Here is a 13789-nt window from a genome sequence, read left to right as displayed (position 1 = left end):
CGTGAGGGTATTATCAAAGTGTGCCCAACCCCCACCTGAGCACTATCCACTCCAGGGCTCTAGTGGGGGTATACGAAATTTTCAAACCTGGAAATTATATGAAGACTTGATCAAAATGGCAGGACCGACACAGGACAGTACAACACATGAAGTACCAATGTGTCTCTGCAGAAAGAATTACGCTATCGAATTACGGTCGCACAGCATAAGATCCACCATCTGGCAGGTGCAGATTCCAATCGATAAATCGGAGAGTCGGGAGCACAAGAAAAAGCAAAGTCTCAGCCGAACCAATCAAGCACGCAGGTTTCCCTTGCGTAGATTATCCCTTACCTAGAACGAACAAAATAGACACAGTGGAAGTGAGAATTGAAGTGGCTTATTTTTTTGAGCCCGCTCTTTTTCTTGCCTCCTTAGCCAGACTGAACTTGTTTCCAGTTTGTCCCCTTAGCGGCCTAACTCATCCTCGTGCTGGTCGACATAACCCACACCTTGAACCATCTCCAACTTTAACCCCGGGCACAAAGTTTCGATTCTGTCTAAATGGCGAGCCCATCAGATTTTGATAGAGATTCCGTACGGGTACACACACCATCGAAAAGAAGCCACATGCCGATCGACGAAACCTTCTTTCGTGCTGAAGGAAGTGGTGCAGGCGGCAAGAGGAGAGTCGATCACACATTTAATGAACATACAAACACGACTAGCAATTCCTTCAACTTTGTGTATGGTCAGTCTCAGGCTGATGGTGGAATCTTCTGCTCTGAAAAAACCCCCCCCAAGGCCAAACCATTAACCGACCAATTATTCAACGAGGCAACACCCTTAATTCACAACGACTCGCCAGGGGATGATTTGCCAGATGATGACGATGGCGATGAGGTGTCATGGAGACGCGAATGGAGACGCCTAATCCAAGATACATCCCCACTGGCTCTATCGGCTTTACTTGAATGTTCGCTCTCGACAGTCAGCATCATCGCGGTGGGCCGTCTGGGGACAATCGAGCTCGGAGCTGCGAGCATGGCTAGTATGCTGGCCAATTTTACGGGATATATGATTTACCATGGCCTTGCGGCAGCTCTTGATACATTGTGTATCCAAGAATTTGACACCGGCATGCTTCATCTGGTTGCAATCCATTTTCAAAGGATGGTATATCTCCTTCTGGCCATCACCGTGCCTATCATCGTTCTCTGGAGCTATGCCGAACAGATCCTGCCCAATATCCTCTCCAATGAAGAGACTGCCATTCTTGCCGGTCGATACCTCCGCATCATTGCATGGGGCACGCCCGGGTACGCACTTTATGAGGCAGCGAAGCGGTACATACAAGCTCAGGGTGTGTACTCTGCATCGTCATATGTATTGAGTGTGTGTGCACCTGTAAATGCGTTTCTCAATTGGTTCTTGGTTTGGGTATGCTCATCAGACACCTCGTTTCTAACTGCGCTGACCGGAAATCTTACTAGTACTGCGAATTGGGCTTCATCGGTGCTCCCATTGCCTTGACAATAACCGACTACTTGCTCCCGAGTACACTCTTCCTATATGTCTACTGGGGATCCCACGACGAGTGTTGGAATGGATTTACTCGCAGAGCCTTTACCAACTGGGGCCCGATGATGCGACTGGCCGTTGTCAATGTGCTCACTGTTGAAGCTGAGTCACTTATTTACGGAATTACTACTCTCGCCTCATCATATTTGGGGCCAGTCGTTCTAGCCACACAGACAATCCTTGTGACAGCGAGCAATATAGTCTGGCAAACTCCATACTCGCTATCAGTCACTACGCGAGCCCGTGTTGATAACTTGATGGCATTTGGCTTCGGAAATGCAGCCTGGAAAGCTTGCAAAGTTGCAATTTCCGTTGCTTTTAGCATCGCCTCGACGCATATCGTATTGCTATGCCTGCTCCGATACCCGATTGCGAAGATATTCTCAACTGATCCTGAAGTGATCGAATTGGTCGCTCAAGTGATGCCTCTCTGTGCAGCGGCCCATTTGGTTGAATGCCTAGTTTTGAGTACCAATGGATTTCTGGGTGGGATTGGCAAACAGGAGACTGCTAGTTATCTACAGACGACTATTTTCGCTATCGTCGCCCTCCCTCTTCAATTCGGGTTAACCTTTGGTCTGGATTGGACAGTCTGGGGACTTTGGATCGGTGCATTGTCTGGCTTCTTCTGTATTCTTGTCGCCCAGTGGCTGTTTCTGAGTCAAATTAATTGGGCGAGGTGCGTTCGAGAAGCCTCAATGGACTTTTCGGTGGCATCATCTTGAGAGGAAAAGCCTACCTAGGTACGATCGACCTCGGGAAACAAGGAGGCTTAGATGTTCACTGGTAAGAAAGAACCCCGAAAAAGAGAAAATAGTTTGCTTTGAAATAAACATTTTAGAATGTATTAATGAATGGGTTGCCCTTATTTTATTGAAAGGTACATAAGTCGTGACACATGCCAGATTTGAGAAGTTATTCTCATGGCGCTCTTGTCATCACACGAGCGACTGGGGACCACACATAAATATGCTCTCAAATCTTGGCTAGTCAACCGGAAAGAGGCGGGAATTCCCGAATGAAGCTGAGACAGTATTAGCAATGTAGCAGGGTATGAGAGTCGCGAGGTTGTTTCCCCACGAGGGTTGTTAAATAAACTTACTGAGCAGGGCACTCATATCCACCAGGGTTATTATTAAGATACAGCTGGTGGTACTCCTCGGCATCCCACCACTGACCAGCAGGTACGACCTCGGTCGAGACAGGCTTTTTATACCACTCCTTGCTAACCTTATCGGTAATGCTTTCTGCGATCTGTTGCTGCTCCTCGCCGTGAGTGAAGATGACACTGCGGTACTGGGTGCCGACATCGGGGCCCTGTCTGTTCAGGGTCGAAGCATCGTGCATGCGATAGAAAAACTCAAGGAGCTGGCGATAGGTGACGAGGGAAGGATCAAAGGTCATCTGAAGAGCTTCGGCGTCTGTTCAAAAGAAAGATGTCAGAGGTCAGTACTCGGTTTAGATAGCGACACGCGACCCTAGGCGACGCGCAAACCAATTTATTGAAAACTTACGGCCAGTAGAACCACCACACACAGCGCGGTAAGATGGCGAATTAGTCTGGCCTCCGGAGTAGCCGACCTTAGCGTCCAAAAGTCCCTTTCCATTGCCGAAGTGCTTGCGGAAGAGGTGCTCGACGCCCCAGAAGCAGCCAGCTGCCACGGTTGCGGTTTGAGTAGACATGTTGCGCGATTGAGACTCCGAGGTGAGGGATAGGGCCGGCGCAGTGGTAGAGAATGGACGGAGAAGGCGTGAGAAAAGAGTCGAGGCAATCGGTGCGGCGAAGGGCATCGGAATTTCTTTGGAATTTCTGGTGTCAAGTGGGGAACTGAATCTAAAAAGTGGGGGGGGATAGGAAGTGGGAGCAGACGCGACAGGGCGATGTCGGCAAGACTGGGATTGTGGTAGCTGTGGAGTCCCAACGTTGAGAAATATCGACTTCAAACAGTCACTTGTAGCTATACGCAGGAAGAGAAATATATTAGTTGAAGTAGGTCCGGGGTATGCAGATGGCGTCATCCTATCTGACAAAGCAAACTTGAAGCAGCGGGGAAACATGCCAAAACTGTCAATTGCCCCATTGGGCTTGAGCTGTGCTGTTTGATACATCCCCGCAACTTCGTGGACTACAGTCTGTTAATACATTCTGAACCGATTTAAATGATAGTGAAGACCACTTTGGAATTGTTCCAATCTCAGTAATGTACACAACGAAAAGAATATGTCGAACGAAAGAAGAAAAATAAAGAACCCTGAACAGCTGGGCGAGCAACGCATCCAGCATCAGGGAGCATAATAAAACACAAGAGCGAAAGAACAAAATGAAATTAAACACCGTGAGATCCATGAGTAGCCGTGCCGAGAAAAAAAAAAGGACAGCCGGCTTAAAAAAAAAGAGAAAAAAGGATGGTATCTTTTGCGCCAACGCCATGGGATGCCGAGCTTCGATACATAATAAGGAGTACCGGATAAACTTCAAATAAATCATCTACCGCAGGCCGCCAGAGGAGAAGTCCTGGTTTCGGTCAATTGGTGGTGCAGCAATTGCGCTGAGACGAAGAGCGTCTCGGCCTGAGATGCTTGCGTGTCGAGGTCGAATTTCACCTCCCAAGGTGGTACGCCGACCGGTGTTCTTCATCACAGGCAAAGTGTGAGGGCTCAGTACGCGGTGCTTGCCTTCGAGTTCCTTCTCGCTCTTGACCATGCGGCGTGCTTGCGATGCGGTGAACATGTTGCCATCACTAGGGGAACTGCCATATGTATTGGAGGTGGGGCTGCGGCGGCGATGGACTCGTAGAGAATTGGAGGATGAAGGACCAAAGTGTGAAGTGGAGATACGATGCATGGCCGAGTTGATCTGGAGAGCATCGTCCTTATCAGATTTCCAGTCCTTGTTCTCGGATGCCGGGCTGCTTGAAAAAGTTGCACTCGGGCTGCGGACGGCAATTCGTGATGGTCGATCCACGGAGGCTCGGTTTAGGAAGCTGCTCCCTTCAATGTCTCGAAGTGGAGAGTTCTCGTTGTCTGAAGACAGAGGTAGACTTGTCGTGGGCGGCGGTGCCAAAGGAGAGCTGCCTGCTTGCTTTGACAAGAACCCTGCCTTGAAGCGGCCGTTATTCTTCGGGATATTCAGGGACTGCTCGGAGGGTGCAGGGGGTGGAGAAATCGAGCCCGAGGAAGTAGATACCCGTGGGATGTTTCTTGGTATTGGTGATGCCCCACGCGGTAGTGTCGGCTCGCCCAAACCAGTCACTTCATCTGCAGAATCGCCAGCCTTCTGAGGGGTTTTCTGCCATTCCGTTAGGGCACCATCTTCTTCATCATCCTTCCAACGAACTGATCTCTTGGTAGTCTTCGTCTGTGTTTTCTTTGGCGAGAAGCTGACGCTCTTCCGACCAGCAGCAGCCTTTCGGCGCCGAGGAGAGCCTTTACTAGGAGAGGGTGGTGCTGCTGGGGCAAGTTGTATAGCCGGGGCGAGAGATGTTCTGGGGGGGCGGCATGCTGGTCATGCTGAATCTCTTCTTGGGCTTCGGGGAGCTTGGCGGTTTGACAGGACTGGGTGGTATCTGGAGTGCAGGCAGACTGCCATCTGGTTTGACAAGGCTGGATACTGTTGTCTCGCAGCTATCCAGCATCTTAGTGAGTATAGCGCGACCCTTCCTGATGGCTTCAGATGCGTTGAGGTCCATGATATCCTCGATGGATGCCATCAACTCAAACTGGGCTTGCAAGAGAACCTGCACAGCAACTGCTTCACCAGCCTTGTCCTGTTCCACAACCGCGGATAAGGCCTCGCGCTCTGCGTTTGATCGTAACACCTCAGCCTCACGGTCCAGGTTGGCAAAGTCGCTGTTGTCACTAATGTCGAACTCCTGTAATTGTTTGGTTGCGTTTTCAACTGCTGAATTCATGGCTCTGTCCCATGTGCTTTTCGACAATCGCTGATGATAATGGTGTCGACTGTCTTCAAGCTCGAGCAAGATGCCTTGCGCGGTCTTTCTGATCTTCCATAGGTTGGCTAGATCCTCCCCAACATCGCGAGAAGCGCACACATTATCGAAAGCGGCGATCCAAGACGACAAGATCCCTATACGGCGGCTGATTTGTCTCAACTTGAGCATATTGCTAGTCTTCTCTTGCCGTTCCGGAAGAGTGTGCTCATAAGCATTTCGAATACGAGCGACAGCTTCTCGCACAACAGCATCCTTCTTCTCAGTCTGTTTCTTGAACTTGGCGAAGGCGAGCTGCTCTGCATCCTTCTGCTGTGCCTTCAGCTCATTGATCATCTTCATTTGTTCGTCAATTTTGACCAAGAAGTCCTTGACGTGTCGGTTGACATTGAAAACATTCCGAGTCACCTTGGTCTGGATGTTCTTGGCTCGGTTTGCATATCGCAGCGTGTTCTGTGTCTCATCAAAGTGCTGGCTTGATGGACTCACGCAAACAATCATCACAGTCTTGCAGTTCCCGCCAAGAGCAAACTTGAGAAGTCGAGTGAGTTTGGAATTGCGATAAGGGATGTGGTTGCGTTTTCGGGGATCACAAAGGGCGTTGATACAGCTTCCCAGGGCAAGGAGAGATTTGTTGATGTTGGCACCTTCGAATAACCGCGCGCCTCTGTTTTGAGTCGCACTTGCACGTTCACTACCCGCAAGATCAATGATACTGAGAGTAGCCATGGTGGTGGGCTCATTCACATCCGCATTTCTATCCTTTTGAGCAACGTTGACCTGGAGAACCGCGTGGGATCGGGAGGAGGTGGCATTCGCTTCTGTGGGGGACATCGTACGGCATTCGTTGCCGCGCACAATCATATCCATGACTTCTTGTACGTTCTGAGGGTGGTGGCTAGAGAGTCCAGCCACCGAAACTGCCTGGTTCACGTCTTCGCGAAGCATGAGACCAGCCTTGTTGGAGCTGGGAACAAGCAAGTCACGGATTGTCTCGTTGTAGATTTCGAGGTATGAGAGTGAAATTTCGGTGCTCTTCTCGCTAGACCGCTCGTCGATTCGCTCAAATAGTTCTTGCATGGTCATGAAAATGATACCGGGTTGCTGTGCCGTGCCGGTGATTGTGTGTGTCTTTCCGCAACCAGTTGCACCATAGGCGAAGACAGTGGCATTGTAGCCATCGAGGACATTGTCGAGAAGGGAGCGAGTTGTGGATTCGTATACCTCTCCCTGAGAGGCATTTTGGTCGAAAACGCGATCGAAAGCAAATGTCTGGTCCTTTACTCGCTTGCCGTTGGGAACGACGCTCCTGGAGAACTTCTGGACAGGGTTGTCCTCGGGAGGATCGAATACCCTAGGGGAACGGAGTGTCAGTAGATTTCTCAGTGGTATGGAGAGTGTGGAGTCACATCAAAACTCACAGGCATCGGTCGTCAATCACCTTGACAATGGAGCGAATTCCTTTCTGGTTGAGCTTCGGGGTTGGTGCACCGGCTAGTGACCCATCGCCGAGAAAGAGTGGCCCGTCATCGGATTTGGAGATCTGCGCTGCTTCTCGAATAGTGAAGGGTCGAACTCGAACCGCAACATTGATTGAGGAAGCGCCATCGGGGACGGGCATGGTGGTCTTATCGTATCGTGTCGTGTTTCGTGTGTCGTGTCGTGTCGTGTTATGTTTGTATACTGTGGCTCTTCCCCAAGTCACGGTAATGCGGGACCGGATAAGCTGGGCGACACCCTGCGTCGACGAAGGCAGGGGGTTGAGATTGTCGATGATAATGAAGAGAAGAATGTGTGGATCTCAAGGTGTATCGTATGGGGTACGGGATGGGATGCAGTAATCCTCCGAAGAAGCTCCTGGCGTCGATCTCATTTGTCAACAAGTGATCCTCCGTTGCTATGAGCAACCATTGCTGATAGTGGTGATTGTCCTCATTTTGCCGTGGCATTATGGCTTGGCGGTCAGTTCTACACGCTATAAAGACGACACTAGGGTGTTTCATCCTATTGGCACAGTACTCCTTTTTAGTATTCACGCACCACTTTGCCTTGGCCGTGACCGATGTGGGGTTTTGGCTGCGGTGACAGCGAGATCTTGATCCATAGATGTTATATCGAAGATATTTGGATTGCTCCACGATTGTTTTTGGCAGGCCCCTTGCATTAACTGCCTTGGATAGCCGTTGAGTTGGTTCTCGTGAGGTCCACTGTCGAGTTTGGTATAGGTACAGGTACACCTACCTTGATCTAAGGAACGAAGTAATGTGCTCAGCAACTTGTATGCTACTACTGAATGTCTATTGCAGTGTCCGTGAGTACCTAGAGTGACCATAACGCCATCCCGGAACAAAAAAGAAAAGTAAACCATCAACATAGGTAGTAAAGAGACCGCCCACTCATTGACTCCGAGCCCGTGTTCCCCCGTGCCATAAAGTCCTCGTCCTCAATTGTTCCTCCTTTGTGCCCACAATACCAGACAGTGCTCCCTCTATGTTTCCTCAGGTCCCTCCTCTTCCTCTTCGAAGCTTGGTACAACCACATCCCAACCAGGGTCATCTAGATCAAGGCTCATGGCGGTTCCGTCTTCCTCGTCTTCCTTGGATTCCTCTGCTTTCATATCCTTGCGAAAGCGGAATGCAACCCAGTTTCCATTTCCAAGATCAGCATCTAAGACTGTGTCTGCCAGAGCTCTGCCACTATTCTTTCCAGTTTCTTCATTTGATGTATTCGTCTTTAGGCGTGTCCATCCTTTCTCCAAATCACTGCGGTCAATCGGTATGCCGAACTCGATCTCAGCTGCGTCGTCGGGGACGATTCCGCCGTTGATTTCGCGGACATCGCGCTCCTTTAGAGCATGTAGCACCTTCTGTTTCACGGATTGGAGTTTTTCGTGTGGCTGCAGGGAGAGGAGAATCGTGGTTTTGTGCTTCTTGAAGAGCAGGGTGACAGACCTTGAGTCTGTAGTGGTTTTTTTGGGGGGCTGGTGAGTGGGAGGTTAGCTTCTTGCGATAGGGTTATCCACACTCAATTTAATAACAAGCATATAGCATACCATCTTGTAGGGCGTAATTTAACCTGGCGAATTGCCCTGATCAGACCTGCACAACTAGAGACGGTGACGGAGGCGGAGAAGAGAGCGGCGGGTTTATTGCCGCTCGTCGGTGCCTGCCCATCTCTGGATTGGATGGAATCTCCCTCTCGTGATACCCAGACAATTAATCATTCACCCTCGACGAGTTGGTCTCCCAATGCCACTAGTCTCCGATATGGAGGACCCTCAGCCGCAGCATGAGTCTTCTTCGCCATTGTCTGCGCCCACTATGCGCGGCGCTGTGCTTATGAGGCTCATTTACTGGGACAAGCTCTTCGAATCCGACAGCCCTCCACGTTTAGGCATTGATGTCAGCAAGCGTATACCTTATGCGACATTTTCTGGAATGTCTGTTGGCATGGCGCTCGGTTATGTTCATGGAAGCAAGAAGGCAGGCCTTCAGTTTCGAGCAGAAAACGCACATCGATTTCCAACAACCTCAACCGGCTGGTGGCAGTACCACAAAACGAAAAACTACATTTCAATTGTCGGCGGTGTGAAAGAAGGCGTTAAATTAGCATCTAGGCTAGGAGCTGGGTCGCTCCTGTTTTGTCTATTCGAAGAAACTGTGGACTATGCCCGCCACGAGAAGCGGGACTTTCTCTCGACAGTGACGGCAGGATTGTCGTTCTCTGGAGTATACAGTCTGCTTGGTCAGTGACAACGCCAGAGCGACAATCTATGTCTTTTTTATCTAACTCTCATGGAGCTGAGCTAACTTTATTTGTCTTCTAGCTCGTCATGATGTCTACACTGCCGCCCGTACCGCGAAGCTCGGATTGAAGTTTGGACTGGGCTATGGACTGGTACAAGATGCCTTGGAATCACTGAAAGGAAACCACCCTGCATATCTGGATTTCCTCCTGGGCAAGCGGCGAACACAAGCTGCAGATGGAACCCCTGTCTGAGCTGGAACAATCCCATACATGCATCCTCCATTTCCTAGGTTGCTTTGTCTTCTAGCAGGACAACATCTACCTGAGCCCATTGAACTGGCTAAAAGAGAGTGTCTCATTTGCAGACAATCCCTGGGAATTTGTCCTGCCCACGCGTTTCTGGCTGTGTACCAAGACGGGGATCAAACAACCAGGCACGCCACTGTAACGATGCTGGGAGTACGTCCAGAGGGCAGTCTCAAAGCTCCCTGCAGCTATCATCCATGAGATCTCCTTTATCGCCAGACTTTCCAATTCGGACATTTTCATCTCCCGCGGAAACCCGGTTAGTGAGTTCCGGGATAAGAGACCATCGGTGTCCGGGTTTCACATCCTTCTATTTTCCGATGTACTATCCACACTTTGATACCCTATTGTACTATTTTATTTTCAAGAACTCTTCTCTCTTTCTTTATTGCAATGTACACCTAGCCAGGCCATGTCTGTTCAGGTCTGTTCAGCTCGATCTCCCACGTAGTATTGATGGCACGTGACCTCCTGCATTGCATCTGCCTGTTCTCAGCGAGCTGCGAACCCAATCGATCTGGCCACAATGACTGTCAAAAGTACTGCACAACCGTCACGAAATGATACCGTGGTTGATCACAGGGCTGAGAGTGGCTTTTTTTCTACCCGTGTTAATTGCTTTTTTGTCAATTTGAATTGGTTAAGTGGAGCAAAACCCTGAGGAATGATGTCGATGGCTTCCACCCTACACACAGTAATAGATCGTACCTCTAGCTTTTATAGGGGAGATTTAAGAAGGATTGGAAAAGCCTCTACCAGAATGATTATATCTGATTGCTCTATCGTACCTGATTTGATCAGTAAATGATTTTTTATCTGTTTCTCCAAGCTCCTCCTACTTAGTAAATTGAACACTTTCGTACGTAGTAAGCCACCACAATGCAATAAACCGACCGAGATTGACCGATTTGCCATCAACAGCCGCCCGCAGTGGACAAAGAAGAAAATGCAGAAATCCGATTTGGTCAAGGTGGAGCACTGTGAAGGTTGTCATAGAGTTTCCGAAGCTTTCCAGATGATCGGTGGAGCTCAACCGCATTTGACGTCGCAGAGTCACTTTCCCCCCCACCTTCACCTGAAGAGACCCCCAGCTCCGGCATCCTTCACCGTTGTCAACTACCCCTCCAGCTCTCCCACCCCTGCGCACATGCCGTTCTGCTAGCGCCGACGATCTACCCATTGGGTGTGGATGCGATGCCGACGCGGAGCCGACTCTGCTGCTGCTATTCTCGTCGACGTCATCGTTCTATTGATGCTGGAGCTGGAAGCCCCGGTCGCCTCTTTCATCTGAACTCCCCCCTTCGTATTACCAACTGCCCACGATGCGTCGCCATGGCAGATCTGGAGGCCCGACCAAGGCCGTGTCAGCCATGTCTGACACTGTCTCTCTGATCCATTCCTTCGACTCAGTCTTGAACCCCAATCGTCCGGCGCGACCTTCACCTCTAGCCTCCTCCAACATCAAAGCTCTCCCACTCGAGCTCGTCGATAGATTGCGATCCTTTCCCCTCTTCCAGGCCGTCCCAGAATCCTTCTTGTTTGAGGTCGGTCAACACCTGCGCCCACAACTCCACGCTCCCAACGACTATATCTTGACCGAAGGTGATGATGCAAAGGCGATGTACTGGTTGGTGCGTGGCGCCGTCTCTGTCACATCACGCGACGGTGAGAGTATTTATGCTGAGCTTCAGCCCGGTGCCTTTTTTGGAGAAATTGGTGTGTTGATGGATCGACCACGCACAGCAACTATCATCGCCCGGACACGATGCATGCTGGTCGTGCTCACCAAAGAAGATTTTCGCAATATCTTACCGCGCTTCCCCGAGGTCGAACAGGCTATCAGAGAAGAAGCTCAGGAGCGTCTCATGATTCTTGAAAAGAAAAAGAAAGAGACATCTGCTCCCGCCTTGGATTTAGATCCCCCAAGAATCCCGAGCCCGATGCGAAGAGGATCGAAACGATTGAGGGAAAACCACGCCAAGGACTTGGTCGCTGCCGAGGAAGACCTCAGCGTCAACTCAGTACATAAAAAGCGAAAATCACCGAGTCCGGGGCGGCGAGATCCTTCCAGTGCTCTTGCAAATGGCCTAGTGAACGTTCGTCTGCTTCTCAAAGAGCTGCCTCTATTCTCCGGTCTACCACCCGATATACTCCACTTCCTGGGCCTCAATGCGCAGCCGCGCTCATTCTCTCCATTCACGGATATCATCCGACAAGACTCCCAGGGACGCGAGCTCTACTTCATCGTACGAGGTGAGGTAGAGGTCGTTGCCGAAAAGGCCGAACCCCATGACGACTTAAATCACAAACCGAATGGAACCGATCGCATGAGAACGGAAATCAAGGCTCGGCTGAAACAAGGGCAATACTTTGGTGAAGTAGTCAGTTTGTCACTTGCGCCTCGAAGAACAGCGACCGTTCGCTCAGTCACATCGGTCGAATGTTTGATGCTCAGTGGGGAGGTCCTCTCTCAGTTTTGGGAAATGTGCCCAAGTGACATCCGTGAATCAGTAGAACGCACCGCTCAAGAACGACTTCAAACCACTGCCGACGGCGATGTCGTCATGAAAGATGCAACAGACGAACAGCCTCCGTTGGGTGACTTGGAATTCGACGATCGAGCCTCTTCTCGGAGAAAGTCAATGCCGTTATTGACCCTGACAGAGACTGAATTAGATGGTCCGCATCAGTCTTCGCCGGTCGAAGACCAAGAGCAAGCAGTACTGCGACCATCGGATCCCGATCCATATCTCAGTCTTGGGTTGGATAAAGTCCGCCTTCGAAGTCGCCGAGGCTCGGTGGCACCTTTGACACCAGAGGAAGTCACTGGTGAGCATCAAAGGCAATCTCCTACGGAACCACGGTCAGCTGGCTCGTCTTCTCTTGCACTTCCAGACACACTTGGCCTGTCAAAACCACACCAAATGCCACGTCCTTCCAGTGAGGGTCACCATGGAATCTTCCCTGACAGTGTCCTTCTGAACGTTTTCCAATTCCTTGAACTGCACCACTTGCTTCGACTACGTGCAGTGTCTTCTCACTGGTCTGAAATCCTCACCAGATCCCCTGAAGTGATTCGTGATCTCGACTTGAGTGTGTATAACCGCCAACTCACCGATGACGCTCTTGTGAAAATCATTTGTCCATTTGTTGGCAATCGTCCTCTTTCGGTGAATGTCAACAACTGCTTTCACATCACAGATGAAGGCTTTAACGCACTGGCCAATACATGCGCACCCAATGCCACAACATGGAAAATGAAGAGCGTTTGGGATGTGACGGCTTCTGCCATCCTTGAAATGACAAGCAAAGCGACAGAATTAAAAGAAGTGGACTTGAGTAATTGCCGCAAAGTAGGCGATACTCTTATGGCGCGGATTATTGGGTGGGTGTTGCCCGGGGGTCAGAAGCCTACCGAAGGCAAAAATGCATCCATAAAGCCAACCATGCAGACGGAAGATGGTTTGGTTTATGGCTGCCCGCGGCTCAGAAAGCTCACGCTCTCATATTGCAAACATGTAACCGATCGCTCAATGCACCACATCGCATCACATGCAGCGGGTCGAATTGAAGAAATGGACTTGACTCGCTGTACCACCATCACGGACCAAGGATTCCAGTACTGGGGGAATGCTCGCTTCACCAGTCTACGAAGACTGTGTCTAGCGGACTGCACGTACCTGACCGACAATGCCATCGTGCATTTGACAAATGCGGCTAAGAACCTACAAGAACTAGATTTGGTACGAGATCTGACCCTTCCAAGTGTTTTCCTAGCGAATACTAATATACCTTCTCAGTCATTTTGCTGTGCACTGTCCGACACAGCCACCGAAGTTCTCGCCCTTCAATGCTCGCAGTTGAAATATCTCAACATGTCGTTTTGCGGGTCTGCAATTTCCGACCCTTCCCTTCGAAGTATCGGTCTTCATCTTCTCTCCCTCCAACATCTATCTGTGCGAGGTTGTGTTCGAGTCACCGGGGTGGGTGTCGAAGCTGTGGCTGAAGGCTGCCATCAGCTCCGAACTTTTGACGTTAGCCAGTGCAAAAACCTCGCCCCTTGGCTCGACGATAATGGACCAATACGGTATCAACCCCGGGTCGAATTTGAGACCGTCGCCACAAATGGCAGAAATTTTCGATGAGAGCCAAGTGCCCTCAGATACTACGAGTGTCGCACTTCACAACACGTACAAGAACGTACAGGCCCCCTGTCTTTGGCATAT

The 13789-nt window shown here is 50.3% G+C and overlaps 6 protein-coding genes across 6 annotated transcripts; 3 read left to right on the top strand and 3 right to left on the bottom strand.

The window, feature by feature from the left end:
• Positions 1–609: 609 nt before the first annotated feature.
• Positions 610–2285, top strand: N7533_007431 (MATE family efflux transporter; the record flags this gene model as incomplete). The annotated part of the gene is made up of 2 exons (XM_057104081.1): positions 610–1419; positions 1473–2285. The coding sequence occupies 2 exons, from the start codon at positions 610–612 to the stop codon at positions 2283–2285; spliced, it is 1623 nt and encodes a 540-aa protein (XP_056959038.1).
• A 265-nt stretch (positions 2286–2550) lies between these two features.
• On the bottom strand, positions 2551–3351 carry N7533_007430 (peptide-methionine-S-sulfoxide reductase; the record flags this gene model as incomplete). The annotated part of the gene is made up of 3 exons (XM_057104080.1): positions 2551–2584; positions 2663–2981; positions 3075–3351. The coding sequence occupies 3 exons, from the start codon at positions 3349–3351 to the stop codon at positions 2551–2553; spliced, it is 630 nt and encodes a 209-aa protein (XP_056959037.1).
• Positions 3352–4048: 697 nt separating this feature from the next.
• N7533_007429 (kinesin family protein) lies at positions 4049–7131 on the bottom strand (the record flags this gene model as incomplete). The annotated part of the gene is made up of 3 exons (XM_057104079.1): positions 4049–4946; positions 4993–6864; positions 6932–7131. The coding sequence occupies 3 exons, from the start codon at positions 7129–7131 to the stop codon at positions 4049–4051; spliced, it is 2970 nt and encodes a 989-aa protein (XP_056959036.1).
• An 867-nt stretch (positions 7132–7998) lies between these two features.
• N7533_007428 (uncharacterized protein) lies at positions 7999–8565 on the bottom strand (the record flags this gene model as incomplete). The annotated part of the gene is made up of 2 exons (XM_057104078.1): positions 7999–8490; positions 8563–8565. The coding sequence occupies 2 exons, from the start codon at positions 8563–8565 to the stop codon at positions 7999–8001; spliced, it is 495 nt and encodes a 164-aa protein (XP_056959035.1).
• A 211-nt stretch (positions 8566–8776) lies between these two features.
• On the top strand, positions 8777–9509 carry N7533_007427 (uncharacterized protein; the record flags this gene model as incomplete). The annotated part of the gene is made up of 2 exons (XM_057104077.1): positions 8777–9254; positions 9337–9509. 2 exons carry the CDS (start codon positions 8777–8779, stop codon positions 9507–9509), a joined length of 651 nt encoding a protein of 216 aa, XP_056959034.1.
• Positions 9510–10885: 1376 nt separating this feature from the next.
• On the top strand, positions 10886–13708 carry N7533_007426 (uncharacterized protein; the record flags this gene model as incomplete). The annotated part of the gene is made up of 1 exon (XM_057104076.1): positions 10886–13708. The coding sequence occupies one exon, from the start codon at positions 10886–10888 to the stop codon at positions 13706–13708; it is 2823 nt and encodes a 940-aa protein (XP_056959033.1).
• Positions 13709–13789: the final 81 nt, after the last annotated feature.

The sequence above is a fragment of the Penicillium manginii genome (genome assembly GCF_028828005.1).
Source record: "Penicillium manginii strain IBT 31320 chromosome Unknown utg000005l:1.0-5665137.0:1.0-5668048.0, whole genome shotgun sequence".
Taxonomy (NCBI): domain Eukaryota; kingdom Fungi; phylum Ascomycota; class Eurotiomycetes; order Eurotiales; family Aspergillaceae; genus Penicillium; species Penicillium manginii.
This window is presented reverse-complemented; position numbering and strand designations above follow the sequence as displayed.